General features: G+C 41.9%; 1 protein-coding gene across 6 annotated transcripts in view; it reads left to right on the forward strand.

The window, feature by feature from the left end:
• Positions 1-16,998, forward strand: part of ECPAS (Ecm29 proteasome adaptor and scaffold) — a 98,921-nt gene extending 81,923 nt beyond the window's left edge. For all 6 annotated transcript variants that reach the window (XM_046022029.1, XM_046022030.1, XM_046022031.1 and 3 more), the window contains 15 exons: positions 1,279-1,429; positions 3,583-3,648; positions 5,046-5,135; positions 6,213-6,279; positions 6,872-6,963; positions 7,041-7,107; positions 7,553-7,744; positions 8,329-8,537; positions 9,369-9,412; positions 9,508-9,700; positions 11,313-11,451; positions 12,410-12,515; positions 12,727-12,815; positions 14,898-14,969; positions 16,714-16,998. In XM_046022029.1, coding sequence (XP_045877985.1) covers positions 1,279-1,429; positions 3,583-3,648; positions 5,046-5,135; positions 6,213-6,279; positions 6,872-6,963; positions 7,041-7,107; positions 7,553-7,744; positions 8,329-8,537; positions 9,369-9,412; positions 9,508-9,700; positions 11,313-11,451; positions 12,410-12,515; positions 12,727-12,815; positions 14,898-14,969; positions 16,714-16,853 — 1,717 coding nt within the window. In that variant the 3' untranslated portion in view covers positions 16,854-16,998. The remainder of the gene's footprint in view (positions 1-1,278; positions 1,430-3,582; positions 3,649-5,045; positions 5,136-6,212; positions 6,280-6,871; positions 6,964-7,040; positions 7,108-7,552; positions 7,745-8,328; positions 8,538-9,368; positions 9,413-9,507; positions 9,701-11,312; positions 11,452-12,409; positions 12,516-12,726; positions 12,816-14,897; positions 14,970-16,713) is intronic.
• Positions 16,999-18,164: the final 1,166 nt, after the last annotated feature.

Raw genomic sequence — 18,164 nt, forward strand, 5'->3', positions numbered from 1 at the left:
TTGTTGGAAACTTTAAATGGATGGTGAGGAGAACCAAACTTGAATTCACTGACCACTCTTAAAGAGCACAGAAAAAGACAAGCAGGCTTTATATGCATCTTAATATGATGGAATAGGACATGTACACCTCTACCTACAAAAGATCCATGGTTGAAAAAAAAATTTTTTTTTTTTAAAGATTTTTATTTATTTATTTATTTGACAGAGAGAGACCACAAGTAGACAGAGAGGCAGGCAGAGAGAGAGAGAGAGGGAAGCAGGCTCGCCGCTGAGCAGAGAGCCCGATGCGGGACTCGATCCCAGGACCCTGAGATCATGACCTGAACCGAAGGCAGCGGCTTAACCCACTGAGCCACCCAGGCGCCCCGAAAAAAAAAAGTTTTTGAACCTGAACCTGATTTAGCCTGAAGATCTATACAAGAGACAGAGGAACATTTTAAATGACACCATTGAAATACAGTTAGTAAGGACAAATAAGTTATAAGGAAAAAAAGGAGGGATGATTAAAAAGGATTTTAAAAATGCACTAAATTGCAATATGTGGGTGGACTCTGGATCTGATTCCAACAAACCAACTTAGTTGTTTGTTTGTTTTTGCATTTTATGTATTTTCCGAGTGAGAGAGGTTGGGGGGTATGGGAGGGTAGGAGGGAGAGAGAGAGAGAGAATCTTAAGCAGACTTTAAGACCCACATGGAGCTCAATGCAGGGCTCAATCTCACAGCCCTGAGATCATGACCTGAGCCAAAATCTCTAGTTGAACGGATGTTTCACTGACTGAGCTGCCCAGGTGCCCCCCAACAAACTGACTCTTAAAGATGTTTGTGAAACAGAGAAAATCTGGATATCAAATTATATGAAAAAAATTACTAATATTTTCTAGGTTTGAAAATGGTACTTGGAGTGTAGTAAAGAATTCTTGCCTCTTCGTGACACATAGTAAAATTTAGTTAGGGGGATACTTCAAAGTAATATGACATGGAGTAGGGAGGTGTGCCTGTGTGTATGGAGGAGGTATAAATGAAACAAAATTGGTCTGAAGTTGCAGATGCCTCAACCGGGTAGAGAATATGTAGAATTTCATTTATGATTCTCTCTTCTTTCACGTATGCTTGAAAATTACTATACTATAAAGAGAAAAACAGTGCTAAGAGCAGACACGGGAACCATGTTATGTGTTCTTGAATACAATAAACTACAGAATGTCCTCATGACTAGATTTGTAGAGCTTCTGATTTTTGTCAGAAGGGCTTAGGAATTGTATTCTGTGTGTCTGTAGCATTAACACCCTTGTGAAGATTAGCAAAAGTGCGGGAGCCATGCTGAAACCACATGCACCAAAACTCATCCCAGCTCTGTTGGAATCCTTAAGTGTACTGGAACCCCAAGTTCTCAATTATTTGAGCCTCCGGGCTACAGACCAAGAAAAGGTGAGTTGATAGCACAGTCATATTGGTGAGTCTCAAGGAGGAAAAGCCCTGCTAAGGTACTGAGTTCCATCTGAACAATCTTTTCGGCGTCCTTAGCCATATGCCATGGTTTGAGTGACACCACTCTTGAAATAGCTCAACACCTGTGACTACATGCAGTGTGTGTTTGAGGGGTAGAAGATAGCATGAGGAGGGCTCACATACTGTTTTGTGAATTGGATGAAAACTAACACTTCCATTCAAAAAATGCATTTCCATTTATTTAACAGTTTTTTGTACATGTTTATGTTTTTAGGGGTTGGTTCTCCACCTTTGGAGTCCTTCTGTGGACCACTCTTGTCCTACAAGTAAAGAAGATTTGTATCTAGACTTTGGCATGGTCCAAAGTTATTCTGCTTCTCAGAGATACTGTAGTTGCCTTGACGGATCAAAGTATTTTTTTTTTTTTAAAGATTTTATTTATTTATTTGACAGACAGAGATCACAAGTAGGCAGAGAGGCAGGCAGAGAGGGAGAGAGGAAGAAGCAGGCTCGCTGCTGAGCAGAGAGCCCGATGTGGAGCTCGATCCCAGGACCCTGAGATCATGACCCGAGCTGAAGGCAGAGGCTTTAACCCACTGAGCCACCCAGGCGCCCCTGACCAAAGTCTTTAAAAAAAAAATTGTAGATGAAACATTTACTGTGGAAAAAGTAATGCAGAAGGGGAGAAAGTGATCCCTTAGGAGCCCCCTATCCCCTGCCAGGTACCCACTGTCATTAGTCTCCTGGGTCTGTTTTGAAATCCCTTTGCACAAACCCAGAATCCTTTTGGGTACAAACCCAAACAAACACACTAACTTAAAGTGGACTGTCAATGTTCTGCACTTGCTTCTGTTACTGACAGTACATCATATCTGTACATAGAGCTATTCCATTCTTTTTAGTGCATGCATCGTATTCTACAGTGAGGTGATGTCACATTTTGGTCAGAGAGATTATGCAGCATCAAAGGTTGTTCCTATTCTGTCTCTTCCACACCTTTGCCAACATTGGATAACATAAGTCTGATAGGCAAGAATCTCATTATTCTAATTTACACCTTCCTGTTACCAGGGCTGTCCATTATCTGATTGTATTGTGTCAGTCACTTAAATTCTGTGAATTGTGTTTCTATTCCATGCCCGGTTTTGTATTTGTTGATGTTTTTACGTTGGTCTCTGTCTGTTAGGACTATCACGCCTTTGTTGTGTACACTGCCAGTGCTTTCTCTCAGTTTGCTATTTGTTTTTTGACCTTGGCTAAATTATTCTAATAGCCGGCCCTCTTTCTCTTTGCCTCTCATGTTGCAGTTTCTTCTCCATTCCTCATTCTTTGCTTTTCAGCAGTGGACTCACCCTGTCTGGGTTCCCACAGCATGTTTACTAGTGCTGAGAATCAGGAAACAGGGTCTAGCCCAAACTTTGCAACCTTAGGCCTGTCAGTTCTGTACCCCTTCCTTCTGTACCCCTCACTCACTGAGTGTGGACAGTTAACCTCTCCTGCAGGGTCATCATTGGACTAAGATACTGTCGTAGATATGGAGAGCCTGTACAAAGTTAAAACAGAAAAACATATAACATTTTTTATTGGTTAGATAGTTTTTATTTAGTTTTATTTTTTCTGTGTTCCAAGATTCATTGTTTATACACCACACCCAGTGCTCCATGCAATACATGCCCTCCTTAATACCTACCACCAGGCTCACCCATCCCCCTCCCTCCTCCCCTCCAAAACGCTCAGTTTGTTTCTCAGAGTTAGATACAATTTTTAAATTGTATTTAAATTTATTTAGCCTATTTATTTAGAAATTTGTTTAGCCTATTCGCATATTTAGTGGACGGAGAACTGAGGCTCAGGGAGGCTGATGACTTGCTCAGAACCACACTGTGTTAATTTCTAACTGCAGTTTATTTCTAACTGTGGTCTGAATTTCTCACCTTCAGTGGGATGCTGTCTCCATAAGTAATTGTTGAATCTAACTCAAAAGAAATTAGAGTTGTTGGACTTAAATTTGAGTTTGCTTTACCTATATATTATTTTTTAAAATTTCCTCTGGAAATAAAGCCCTTTTATGGGGGGGGGGCGTGGGTTCTTCTTGATTGAATGTGGTGAGTGACTTGAATTTGTGTCCTCAGGCTGCGATGGATAGTGCTCGACTCAGTGCTGCCAAATCCTCTCCCATGATGGAAACAATCAACATGGTCAGTGCCTAATGTAGTGAGAAAGTTTGTGTATTTGCTTACCTCAGAGTGTAATTTTTCAGTCTTCAGGGCCCATTAAGTGAAGTAGAGATTTAAGGGAAGAGTCAAACAACTATTGACCTAGATTTTTCTTGTATACTTCTATTTCTTTTTTTCTTCTTCTGGATTATTAAACAGAATAATAAATCATTTTCCAGATACTAGAATCTGTTAGTCCAGATTTGTGAACAGTATATTAAATATATTAAAAGGTTCCTCTAGAAATCTTTATCTCTTTTGGCCTGTCTATTTAGAAAGGTTCAGATAGTTGTCTCTGCCTGAGCATGGTCTTTGAGGGGACCTAGGAAGGTGTAAGCTGGAGGCGTCCAGTGAAGGTAGGGAGCATAAAAGATAGGGAAAGAGAACTGAGCAATGCTGAAATGCTTTAAGTTGTTAGAAGGGATTTGTAGAAAGTTGCTGCTTGGCACTGAGGTTCTAATTCTAAAGATACTGGAGTTTGGAACTAGGGGTCACTAAAGTCTAGAGCCAGCTCTGCTGTGCATACATATTCCAGAGTGGTTAGTTGACAATTTGTGAGCTCTTGGAAATTGTATTGTTAAGAGATTGCAAGCCTGGACAAGAGAAGAAGATACTTGTAGTGCTTACTGGGGGCCCATTACCAAAATTTGGTCTAAGGATGTTACGTGTTTGTTGGATTATTGAGGGGAAAGGGAATCTTAAATAAATAGGAATGGTTAGCAAACACCTTTTGGATATGCTCCTTAATAATAGAATATATGTCACTGCATTTTTAAAAACATAGTGTGGCAAATTTGGCTAAGAAGTTGACTTTAATAAGACGGTTTGGTCAGGCAGGCCTGCTGAAAGTCCGTTTAGTTCTGTGTTTCACACTAAACATGCATTGGTAAGGTGGAACAGTAGGCCCAGAGAAATCCTTTCTTGGGGAACCCTAATTTATTTTCTCCTTTAGTAAGTCAGAGTTTTTCATGACTTTTGTTTATTTGATAGAGCCTGTGAGCTGGGGGAGGGACAGAAGGGGAGGGAGAAGAACACGCGGACTCCATACTGAGCTTGGGGCTGGGCTCGGGGTCAGTCTCACGATCCTGAGATCATGACTGGAGCCGAAATCAGGAGTTGGACACCTCACTAACTGAGCCACCCAGGTGCCCAAATTTTTATTTTGTTTTAATGTTGAACCACTGATGAATGGTTTTTCTGTTTGTAGTAAGTACAATGGTGGGTTTTATGCTGAAATCAGTGCAAAATGAAACTGGCAGTTTTTCAACTTCATGTCAAGTCCAGTGGGTACATACTTGACACAGCAGCTTTTAATTGATGATGCGGTAGTGACTTCATCATTTTCTAAGGTTGACTTTATGTTTATTTTTTTCCCAAAGTGCCTGCAGTATCTTGACGTGTCGGTGCTGGGTGAGCTCGTTCCTAGATTATGTGAATTGATCAGAAGTGGTGTGGGTCTTGGCACGAAGGTAAGGAAGTGTATTTTTCACAAGAGGAATTTGCATCTTCATTAGTTGGGGTCACAAAAATATAACAGCCATCATGTTTGAAATTCATATTTCTCTGTAGAACTTAATAAAATACATTAACCATTTTGTTTCTCTGGTTGCACTAATAACTTAAAATATGTAACTCACCAGAATAGAAAACATGTGACTTATTCAATAAATAGTGTCTGACTCTTTTAGCAGGATCCTTTCTGTTCCCTGGTTGCCACATACATGCCCTCGGGGTCCCTGCCATGATCAGTCATTAGTGGAATTGCTTATTTGGTATCAGGGCAGGACGTGGTTTTAGGTGGTGATGGGCATTTTCATGGGGACCAGCAGGTATTTGGCTAGAAAATTGTCTTCCTCTCCAAGATCTTTCAAGGTTAAGACCCTGTCCCCACACTTGAAAGACCAACTCACAGTTTTTCTCTTGACAAAGTTAATACTTGCTTGTGTTTTAACATCTTAGCATTTTAGATCAGGAGAAGGTTAAAGACCACCTGAAGCTTAGCACCCAGAGGTAATCGCTGTTAATAGTTCCACAGTGTTTTCCTTCAGTGTCTTTTCTGTGCACGTGTCTGCTACAGCGGCCTCTTTTCCATGGCCAGAGGGTAGGTACTCTCTCGTGGCTGTAGCATCATTTATTTCAGCCCATCAGGGAACATTGGATTTGTTTCCAGCTGTTTTGATATTAAACAGAGCACTGTGATGAATGTCTTTGGACACATCTGAGGCTGTTTCCTTTAGTTAAATTTCTAGAACTGGAGCTGTTAGAACAAGGATGGCCAAGTTGACCTGTGTGACCCTCCCAAAAGATTGCATTAGTTTTCTTTCTTCCTCGTAGTGTATGTGAGAGCACACGTCTTCCTGCTGGAAGAAAAATCTTCGCCTTGCTAATTTAAAATGAGGACCTTCCTGTTTCCAGATTGAGTCGTGCAGGCCCTGTTAGGCTTCATCTATTTCTCATCTTTAAATCACTGACACCTAAGACACAGGGTTTGAGAGACAGAACGTTGTGACCATCACATTTAGACCTTTGCCTTTGTAACCCTGTAGGGAGGCTGTGCCAGTGTCATTGTGTCATTAACTACTCAGTGTCCCCAGGACCTAACACCTCACTCAGGTGAGTTTGTCAAAACCGTGTGTGCTCATACTTTGGTATGGCCATGTCTTGTGTGACAAGGTTTTTTAAAAAAGTTAAATACCATTCAGACAGGCTTGTGATCTTCTATATGGTTTTTCTCCCTTTAAACTCCCCCTTCTACCATTGTTTCTTTGTTTGCAAGAGGTGCAGCGATGATCAAGTTTAGCAAGTTTAGCGAGTGTTCACTGTTTTATAAGTATTGGATTAATTCTTACTGGTTATAAGAAGGTGAGAATATCTCCCATTTTGTAGGGTTTGTTTACCATTTACACCTAATTTTATGTCAGCATTTTTCTCTCCTTGGATTGGCTCCTTGATGGCGCTAACGAACTTTATGTATCTAGCTCTCATTTTTGCAACTTCCCCACAATATTCTAGAGGCAGATTAATGTTTAATTTTGTATCGGGCAAAAGGAAGCAAGTGGATGGTACACATGTAACATACAAGAGTTCTAAACTAGTAGGGATTAAATCAGATACTCATCACAGGGCTAAGTTTGTTTTGGTCCTGGGAACAGAGCAGAACATTTGGTCAACCAAGTATCAGATTTTTCTTCACTGTTTCTGACAGGTAAACTCATGAGTGCTTTGCTTAGTGGCCTGACAGATCGGAACAGTGTAATTCAGAAATCTTGTGCGTTTGCCATGGGCCATTTAGTTCGGGTGAGTTGAAGTTCGTTCTTACTTATTTATACTTTGATAATTATAAAGAAATAAATGGGGATTGTTTTCTTTTTCAGACCTCACGGGATAGCAGCACTGAGAAACTCCTACAGAAGCTTAATGGCTGGTACATGGAGAAAGAAGGTACCTTTTTCCTTCTCTTGTATTTTTATTTTATTTTTTTACCTGAGGAGTTATTTGTTTTAGAGAGAGCGAGAGAAAGTGTGCTTGTGAGTCAGGGGGAAGAGGAAGTGGGGAGAAACAGACTCCCTGCTGGGCTGGGAGCCAGAGGAGGGGTGGGGCTCCATCTCACACCCTGAGATCATGACCTGAGCTGAAATCAAGAGTCGGACTGTTCACTGACTGAGCCATCCAGGCGTGCCCCTCCGTTCTTTTTTAATTTAGATGTTAACGGTCTAATAAAACAACACAAATCAGGTCTTGCCATCTGTGATATTATGTGCTTTGCTGGGAACATTTGATTCATGTTACTGATTTGTTTGGCTGTGGTACCAGCTGAGCAAGGATCTATGTTAGTTACCCTAACAACAGGAAGTATAAAGATGAGTGTGTTTGTGCTCGTCTTCAGAACCCATCTACAAGACCTCTTGTGCGTTGACCATCCATGCTATTGGACGCTACAGCCCCGATGTGCTGAAGAACCATGCCAGAGAAGTGCTGCCTTTGGCATTTCTGGGCATGCATGAGATCGCTGAGGAGGAGAACTCCGAGAAAGAAGAGTGTGATTTATGGACGGAGGTGTGGCAGGAAAACGTACCTGGTTAGTAATCAGTGCCTGTGAGTTCATCCTGTTTCTTAAGAACTACAGCTGGAGTTCTGACTCCTCATTTTCATTTCTAAACTCCTATAGTTACTTCCCCAGGACCTTAACAGTGTGTGCCCTGTCTGGTTTTAAGCTTGTACGAATCGCTGCCTTCTTAAGGTAGACGCTAAGCTTGTCCCTCTCCTCCCTCCGTACTGTCCATGTGAGAGAATAGAACTTCTGCTCAAGTGACGTAGAGCTTTACCAATTTGAGTTGGGAGCGACTGGTGGTTTTCTGTTGGCTTAGAGTATTATTTTAGAGTGGTGCTTCTTAATTCTGTACTTCACCTTCACATGTGTAAATGGATGACGATCACTTGCATGACACTCTCCTGTGGGCATATTCAAGTTCATAAAGTCCTACTGTTGTAAAGATACATCACAACACTACTCTCTGTTTCTTTCAGAGAGTGGTGGGATCTAGTCGTTGAGAATTACTGCTTTTAGACTAATGGTCATTGACTTTTTTTCAGATTAAAAAAAACCCAGTTAATCCTTTTTGTCATTTAAAAGTTGCTTTAATTTTGCTTTTCATAACCTAGGTTCCTTTGGTGGCATTCGGTTATACCTGCAGGAGTTGATTACCATTACCCAGAAGGCTTTGCAGTCTCAGTCATGGAAAATGAAAGCCCAGGGTGCAATTGCCATGGCATCCATTGCAAAACAAACCAGCTCCCTAGTACCTCCATATCTGGGAATGATACTGACCGCATTACTGCAAGGCCTAACTGGAAGAACATGGGCGGGAAAGGTAAAGGAACTATTCATGCCCAGTTAAATTTAAGGTATCCTTAAAGGATTATGACTTCATCTTTCATTTTCTATAAAAATTAGAATCTGGTTTTGTGGGATGTCAGATAGATTGTTTTTGTGAACTAGATTTCCTAGTCAATGGGAAGCTTTGGGTAAACTTTGCCTGATTAAGTATGCTATTTTGTCAAAGTGTAACCCACGTGTTTTTGCATATAGTAGTGCTGGGGGCTGATTTTTATTTATTATGTTCAGCTTTCCAAGAGAGGTCTTAAATCACTTGGTCGCCATTTTGTCCCCGTTGGCCTCATGAACAGATCAGGATTGGGCACACGTGAAATTGAGTAGCAAGGCAAGCCGTGTCTCAACTTGGGTCTGAGCGTGCCCATCCCAGAAGCCTGTGAACTAGTCACGTTGCACACAGGGGTGATATGGGATACTTACACTGAACACTCACTGGGGAAGACGAGATTGTGGCAGCACATCCCAGTCTCCTCGATGTTGTCATAGTCAGCAGTGGCCAGCGCTGTACTGGGGAAGAAGTGTTGGACTGGGAATCAGAATCCCATGACTGACACGTCCGCCTGTTGACCTTGGGCAAGTCATCTAGGCTTTATGAAATGGAGATGAAGACAGTTATCTTCTCTTATGGTTTGGAGTAAAAACCTATGGTGTGCTTGTTAAATAGTCAAGTGCCTTGAAGAGAAGGTGACTCTGGTTCATTTTGGTCATCATAGTTACTAAGTATTCCTGAGGTAACGTAGTCATAGTACGTAGAAGGTGAATGACACCTGTGTGCTTAACAGTGTTCCCTCATCTTTCAACCCTTTAGGAAGAGCTGTTGAAAGCCATTGCCTGTGTGGTGACAGCTTGCAGGTAAATGTTCTTTCGGTGAAGATGCTGTTTCTTAAACTGAATCCCAAAGCCGAAGTCTTTACTAACTGTCTGATGCTTTTGTGTGGCCTCTGTAGTGCAGAGCTAGAAAAGCCCGTGCCCAATCAGCCCAGCACAAATGAGATTCTCCAGGCTGTTCTGAAGGAGTGTTGCAAAGAGAATCTGAAATACAAGATCGTAGCAATTAGCTGTGCGGCGGATGTCTTGAAGGCCACCAAAGAAGACAGATTCCAGGAGTTTTCTGATATTGTCATACCTCTCATCAAGAAGGTAAGATCGCCTGTATCCCTCAGGTCTAGTTTAGACTTAAAAACTAAAATGTAAAAAGAAAGAAAAGGAAGGAAGATTTTCCTGGCATCCTCTTCACTTATTTTATTAGGATTAGTGTGGCTGCAGGTAGCAGGAAATCCTAAAGTATCACGGCCTCAAACAAGGTAGAGTTTTGTCCGTCACGGAATAGTTGAGGTTTTGGCTCAATAGTTGACTCTTCACCAGCTTCCAGCTCCACCTTCCTTGGAGTGTGGCCACTGTCATCATGGTCTATGGTGTCACCACCTTCCGGGCTGTTAATGGCGTAGAAGATGAAGAAAGGAGGAAGGGTTGAAGTCGGCACGTCTGTTCTCTCTCCAGGACAGCTCTCGGACTTTGCTGCCTGGCACGTGCACTTCTGTTTCATTGGCCAGTCCTTAGGCAGCGAGCCGCAGCTCTTGCACGGGAGGCCAAGGAAGGCAATCCTCTAGGTGTCTCTTTGCTTCCACGGGAGGAGGGAAGAGAGGGTTGTTCTTTTAAAGCAAAGCAGAAAGATGGGTTTGTTGCAGGGGTTTCAACCTGCACTCCAGGAAATTCAAGGCTGTGGGGACAGTGACTTCCAGGAGTGAGTGTTGGGGTGAATGGACAGTCTCTGACCTAGTGGTGACCTAGTGGTGATATGCTCTGCCTTTTAAGTGTGTGCAAAAGCCACCCAGGCTTCACTCACTCTGCGAGCGAGTACAGGGAGCTCAGTGGACCACTGTCTGCCATATACTGAGGGACTTTGGTCAAGAAGACTTCGGTTTCATTTGGAAAACGAAGTACTCATTTGTAAAGGTTGGGCAGTGGTTCAGAGAAAAAAAAAGTTAGGGCTTATCATTTATTTTTTTGTGTGTGAAACACAAAATATTTTAAATAGCGTTTTTATTTCTTGTGTTGCTGCTAATCTGCAGGTTTCTTTGTATAGCAAGGCTGTTTAAATAATTTCTGTTACATAATGACAGTACATGGATTTGGGAGATTTTGGGTTTTCAATGGACTGTATCACGAGCTAGCTGGATGAGTCACTTCTCGGCGTCTTTCCCTTTCTTATTAAGGAGTTTGGGGGCGCCTGGGTGGCTCAGTGGGTTAAAGCCTCTGCCTTCAGCTCAGGTCATGGTCCCAGGGTCCTGGGATCGAGCCCCGCATCGGACTCTCTGCTCAGCGGGGAGCCTGCTTCCCTTCCGCTCTCTCTGCCTGCTTCTCTGCCTACTTGTGATCTCTGTCTGTCAAATGAATAAATAAAATCTTAAAAATTAAAAAAAAAAAAAAGGAGTTTGGATTGAGATGATTACCGAGTTCTTGCATCTTTAATCCCATGATTCCAATGCAAGCTTTTTTATGTTATGTTTAAAATCCTACATATACAGGATTTTTTTCACCTTTCCTAACAGAGTCCTTTAAAGGATTTTCCAAATTTATTAGGTATAGTATTTCTGGAACACATTCTTTTTACAAATAAGAAGACCTGTTACAGAGAATTTAGCAATTAATTCCTGGCTGACATCTCCTCTGGTACCCTGATTGTTTTGCAGTACCCCTATAACTTTGATGGAAAATAAGTTTTGCTTTCCTTTGCTTTGATGTACCCTAGCACTCGCCTGAAAGCACTGGCGTTCGGACAAGCAAAAATGAAGATGAGAATGAGAAGGAGAAGGAGCTGCAGCTGGAGTGTCTGCTGGGAGCCTTTGAGAGCCTGGGCAAAGCCTGGCCCCGAAATGTGGAGACCCAACGTAAGCGTATTTGCTGTGTATTGGAAGGATTTTCCAAAAGACAGAGATTTGTTAAGTGGCCTTATTTCTTGGCATTACGTTGAGGACTGCAGCAGGAGTCCACGTTATTGACACTGTTAGGACTCCTAACTTTTGCTGATAGGTAGAAAAGTTGAAGTAGGGAATTCTATAAGAAAGGTGACACACATCTCAAAACAAAGCAGTTCATTTTCGTAGAAAGCACAGGAATGTACATTCATTTGCTAGTTATTGAGGGGAGGGCCAAGGCCTTTGAGAATGGAACTGTTCCACACTGGCTTCTTAGGCACATCTGCAATTTCCGGTTTCTGTTTCTTTATAGTGGAAAAAGAACTTACGGTTTCTTATGAAACAAATCAAGTGCAATATTCTTCTAGATTTTTACCACCATGCGTCATTTATGAACCGTACTAAATTTTACAGCATTTGAAAAATAACTACTTTGTTGAGTTTTATACTCCTTTCTCATCAGTTAGGATAAACTAATTATGTAATTATTACAAGGGCTGTTGGCATGACATGTTTGGAATAAGATGTTGTCTCTTAAGGAGCCAACCAGGTACAGAAGCTTGTGTCCCGAGTTGATTTCCCTGCCTCCAGAGTTCTGCTTTCTCTGGCTGTCACTCGGGGTATCTTACAGGAAAAGGTGATGTGGTTAAGATTCTGTGATTGTTCCTAGGAGAGTTAACAGTTACATAGGACCCTTGGGGCAGGTGGTGGTGTGGGTGGGTATTCCTGGCCAGGGAAATTTGGGAATTGGGCACCAAGTCATGCTGAAGTTTTTTTGACATTTCATGGCTTTAATGAAAGGCATTTGTTATTTTTTTTCCTCTCTCCTACTCCTTTCTCTGTCCCTCTGTTCTTCTCTGCTCTAATGTCTCTGTGTCCCTCATTCGCTCTGTCCCTTGTCCCTGCACACTCTCTGCCCCGCTCTCCCTAGGTTGTTACCGTCAGGAGCTATGCAAGCTGATGTGTGAGCGGCTAAAACTGAGCACGTGGAAAGTGCAGCTTGGAGTCCTACAGTCCATGAATGCCTTTTTTCAGGGGTAATTTCATTTCGTAGTTCAGTTCTTTGTTTTGGCTCCCCTGTCCCCTTAGCGTTTTATAGCAAATCAGTGGAATTCTTTTATCTTAAAACTGAAAAGCTGCAGTGACATTTTAAAGTGATATATGGAGGTAGAAATTACTTGTGTCAGAAAGGTTCTAGAATGTTTCTTCATAACTAGCAATTTGTGTCTTGCTTTCTGATTTGTACAGATTAATGCTTTTGGAAGAAGAATATGCAGATCCTGAGGCTTTGACTGAAATTCTCCTTGAAACTTGTAAATCAATCACATATTCTTTAGGTGAGTGTAGTGAGCTGGCGGTGATGAGTCCTAATTTTAAAGCTCGAGGAGTGAAGCTTCAGATGTTCCCTCCCTGGTGCTTGGAGCTAGATTTGTGGAGTAGCTGCTGAACTCATTCCTGTACCTGACCTGTGGCCGCATGCTGTGTTGTATTATTCTGGAACTGTAATTCAGGATGTTGGGAAGATGTTTGTGATAGGTTGTTTTGTTTTGACTTTTATTTGGAAATAATTTCAATCTTACAGAAAAGCTGCAGTTATAGTACATGTAATGCCTGTATATCCTTTCCCCAAAGTCACCTGTTACTGTTCTGTCCCAGTTACTTAATCATTTGTACTTCTCTGTACGTACTCTTTTCTGGAACCATCTGATGGCATGTTGCTGACGTCGTGCGCTTTGGCTCCTGAGCTCTTCAGTGTGCCTGCTCTGTGCCGTCTCAGTACAGTGACCGGCCGCTGGGCATAGGATGCTGGCACAGTGGCCTTAGTCAGATTTGTACCATTCGTATTTTAGGTTCAGTCGATTCGACAGTGTTCTTTGACAGACTTTCCCCCCCTCCCCTTGAGTCAAGAATCCAGGATTATTTATTGAATTTAGCTGTCGTGTCTTTTTTAGTTTTCTTGAGTCTAGGATACTTCCTTAGCCTTCCTTTTTATCACGTGACATTGACAGTTTTGAACAAAAGTCTCCGCCCTCCCCCTCCTGCCCTTTTTTTTTTTTTTAAAGATTTTATTTATTTATTTGACAGAGATCACAAGTAGGCAGAGAGACAGGCAGAGAGAGAGAGAGAGAGAGGAGGAGGCAGGCTCCCTGCTAAGTAGTGAGCCCGATGCGAGGCTCGATCCCAGGACCCTGGGATCATGACCTGAGCCAAAGGCAGAGGCTTTAACCCACTGAGCCACCCAGGCGCACCCCCCCCCCCCTTTTAAAAACTAGAATGTTTCTTATTTGGTGTTTGTTTGATGTCTCCTCACGATTAGATCCAGGTTCTGAGTTCCCGGTTGGGATACTCCGAAAGCGAGGCTGTGTCCTCTCACTTCAGGAGGCACAGCGTGTTCATCTCCCTGCTTGGCAGTGCTCCCCTTCTGCACGGTCTAGCCAGCAGTCACAGAGAAGATGCCCGAGACTATGCAGACACGCTGCTCTTCTTCAGAGCACCCTCTTTAGACTCCGCGTGCGGCCGTGGTTCTTCCCTGAACCAGTTTTCACGAACATGATTTTTCCAGCTCTTGTGCTTTCTTGCTGTCTACCATCTGGCAGTCGGCACCCTCTTGTCAACGAGATCCCACCTCTCCCTGCCTCTTCATTTATCTGTTAATAGTACTGATTCATGGATTTTCTCCTCTCCTCCACTGGTTTATAATTAATTATTTTCCTTAATTACTGTTCCAGATTTGGCCAGTGGCAGCTCCTTTAAGCTGATTGCTATGTCTTACCGGCAGGTCACTGTCATCCTTCTGGGCACCTCAGTACTTGGTAGTGTAAAAAGATGTTATAAGCTCACCCCGTGCTTTCCTTACCTCAAGTTTGGCTGTGTATTAATTTCTTCTGTAGACAGTGTCACCCTGCGCTAGAATAGACACCACAGAAGCCTATTTCAGTTGCAGGTTTGGAGGTAGCAGCCTTCGAATAAAAAACTGGCCGCTAAGGCTCTAGTCTTTGCAGGGTCTCAGCCAACTGTCCCTGATTGCCCACAGCCCTCGGGGTTGTGTACTGTTCTCTGATAAAATGAGGAAGTCCTGCAAACCTAAGAACTTTCTGAGGTCTCATGTGATGGCAGCTCTGTGTTTGAGATAGTGTCCTTTGATTTCTCTCCTCAAAATGGTCCTTTAAATATTGCCATTTGTATTGTGGTGATTGGTATATTGGGCTGACAGTTTTTCAAGTAAGGACTATGGACAGGTAACACATTTCAAGTTTATGATGATAATTAGCAGAGTGAAGCTTACTTAAGAACAGGTGTATCGTTCCCTGAATTTGTAATTTCTGAATTTCTGTCTTCCAGTAACACTAACTTAATCTTGGAGGTCTCTTGGTAAGGCATATAAAGCAAATAATGTGAATATCTGATTTTCTTCTTAGAAAATAAGACCTATTCATCTGTGAGAACAGAAGCTTTATCTGTGATAGAATTACTGCTTAAAAAACTTGAAGGTGAGTTCTTTTTTTTTTTTTTAAATTAACATATATGTTATAACAAATAACAAATAACATATATGTGTTATTTGCCCCAGGGGTACAGGTCTGTGAACCATCAGGCTTACATACTTCACAGCACTCAACATAGCACATACCCTCCTCAGTGTCAGTCACCCAGCCACCCTCCCCTGCAATCCTCAGTTTGTTTCCTGATATTAAGACTCTCTTATGGTTTGTCTTCCTCCCTGGTCCCCTCTTGTTTCATTTTTCCCTCCCTTCCCCCCATGGCCCCCCTCCCTCAAATTCCTCATATCAGAGAGATCATATGATAATTGTCTTTCTCTGATTGACTTATTTCGCTTAGCTTAATACCCTCTAGTTTCATCCACGTCATTGCAGATGGCAAGATTTCATTTTTGATGGCTGCGTAGTATTCCATCACACACACACACACACACACACACACACACACACACCCACCCCCCCCCCACCCCCCCCACATTTTGAAGATGAGTTCTTGATTCTTCTGACTGGAGGACCAGGAAGCCAGGATACTTTATGGCATATATTTTAGAAATTTTTGCCTGTTTTTGTTTTTAGTAAGTATATAGTCTAAAATATAAATTAGTACATGAACATGTGAGTGAGCTCTATAAAGCTAAAACCTTTAAATTTTATTCAGTGTTTAAATTTGGTACTCTTTCATTTTACATACTTTTAATGTATTTTGAAGCTAACAGTTATGTTGAAATAAAAAGTTTCGTCTCTACCGTGACTCCTGATATAATCGGGGAGACTTCCAGTTCCCCATGTTCCGGGAACATGGGGTTCCCGGTACCCATGTCAAGAAACAGAGTGACACCTTGAAGAGTGGTGTTGGGAAAGTATTTTAACACTTATCACCCAACCCATCAAATTTGACAGCAGTTTGCTTAGTCTTATTTTTTTTTCCTGGGTTCCCCCCCCCCAAATCTTTTATCAGGAAGCAGATTTCTTCTAATGATAAAAGAAAACTGCTCTAATTTTCTCCAGTGAGGTATTTCAAACAGGCCACTTTTTTCTCTCTCTCTTCTTTTTTAATTATTCTAAGCCTATAGATTAAGAATGGAGAAGATGCAACTGTTTTCTGTAGAGTCTCGTATATTTGCTATTTCTACTTCTCTCTCTCTCTGTTTAGCAATTAAACCCCCCCTCTTAAGGTTCCATGATATGTACGAATGTATTCTAGAGGAGGAAAAGGAGAGTAACCAGCAAAGCAACTTGCTTGAAACCTTATCATTAGAAAGTGGCAGAACCTCATAAACAGGATTTAGGACCTGGTATACTTTCTGGGTTTCTAGAATTTTCAGTATGTGTATAGATCTCTGATGCTTTAAAGAAAGGAGTAATAAAGTCTTTTCGGACGGACTTGGCAACTATGAAACTTATTCGAGGTTTTTTGAGCATATTTTATAAAGAGGTTTTTTTGTGTGTTAAATGGCTTTTTTGTTACTGTGTCCTTTGCCTTGATACCTCCTCCCTCCCACTGGGCTTCAGCACTCCTAGATTCTCTTTGTCGCAGCAGTACTGGGGGCGGAGGGTGAAATCCCTGATATGCATTAAGACAACTACTGTACCTATTCTGTCCTGAACTGTTACCGGGGGTCGCTTTATATTTATTTCGGGGATAGGCGATTTGGAAGAAAAGCAGAAAGACTAGTTTTAGGTTTTTTGCTTGTTTGTTCTATAAGGATTCTATTTTTCTTCTTTTTCCATTCAGAATCTAAACAGTGGGAAAGTTTGACATCTGAGTGCAGAGTGCTCCTAATTGAGTCTTTAGCTACTATGGAGACAGACAGCAGACCTGAGCTGCAGGAGAAGGCATCATTACTGAAGAAAACACTTGAAAATCTGGAATAAATTAGAAGGGGAAGAAAGAAACAAGTGCCATGTTCATTGGGGGTTGAAATGGTGGTATTCTTTGAAAAACCAAGTGGGCAAAAGTAAAGATTTAATCTGTAGCATGCATCATTCCTTGGCTGAAATAAAAAAAAAATGCCTTAAATTTTGTTCCTTATTAGCTTTATTTTATTTGATCTTTAACAATGTCTGGGCCAAGTGAGCTTAATGGGACCTTGAATGTTTGAGAGGTAGTTGTTGGTGAAATGGATGGAAATAGTTAAGAAAAGAATTAAAGCTGTTATTACAGCAGTAGGCAGAGCTGCAGAGCAAGCTGGATAAAAGTCTTAGAACTGCATCCAAAGTAAATACAGCTATTTCCGGAAGGGACTCTGTAACTCACTTAGTTTAACCCCCTTGCTTTATGCCTGAAGAAGGAGGTAGGAAATGGCATAGCTTCTGGCCTGGCCCGGGACCCAGGTATTAGCTGCCCTGCAGGGTGCTGCCCCTGGTCTGCCCGAGGAGCTCCTGAGATGAGGTGTCCAACAGGCTACCCCACCCCCCCAGCATCTAAGTACCATGACCTTGAACACTGTCATTTATTGAGATGATCAGCTTTTAGAGACTGATTGTTTAGCATCTTCACATGTTGGGAGAGAGACTTCGGTCTCCATGTGATAAGTCCATCATCCTTTTACAGGCAGATGAGAGTACATTAGGATAAGACTGCTTGTTCTATCTGTGGTTGCATATTTTGTAAAAGCCAAATCAACAACAAAATCATAACCACTTTGGTTTAGACCATTTGTAATCTCGAAACTGTGAAGAGGACTTAAAATTTTCCACCCATTTTTAGGCTAACAGTATGACTAGGGAATAGGAGGGCAAACATCTTAATTAGCCGTTTGGGAATAACGTGTTATCACTCAGACAGCTGCAGCTAGGGTTTCTTTCTTTTTTTTTTGTACTGCTTATACCCCTGCCTAAGGGTGTAGGGGTCAGGGGGAAAACCAAGTCTAATGCAAGTATTTGCAGTCAACTGAATGCTAGTTCACCTTGGATTCCAAGCACTAAATTGGTTGTACGGCCATTACTGAGTCCTTACTAATGTTAGAACCAGCCTGGAAACTCCATGGTTACTATTTCTGGTGGTCTCCATACACCGTTGTATTGACTGTGACCGTAACAAAAATAACTTTTTACATCCTTTTCTTTTTAATTTTTATTTACTTTTTAAATTTATTTTTAAATTTAGTGTGTTCCAGAATCCATTGTTTATGCACCACACCCAGTGCTCCATGCAATACGTGCCCTCCGAAATACCCACCACCA

Source organism: Meles meles, chromosome 11 (assembly GCF_922984935.1).
Source record: "Meles meles chromosome 11, mMelMel3.1 paternal haplotype, whole genome shotgun sequence".
NCBI lineage: Eukaryota > Metazoa > Chordata > Mammalia > Carnivora > Mustelidae > Meles > Meles meles.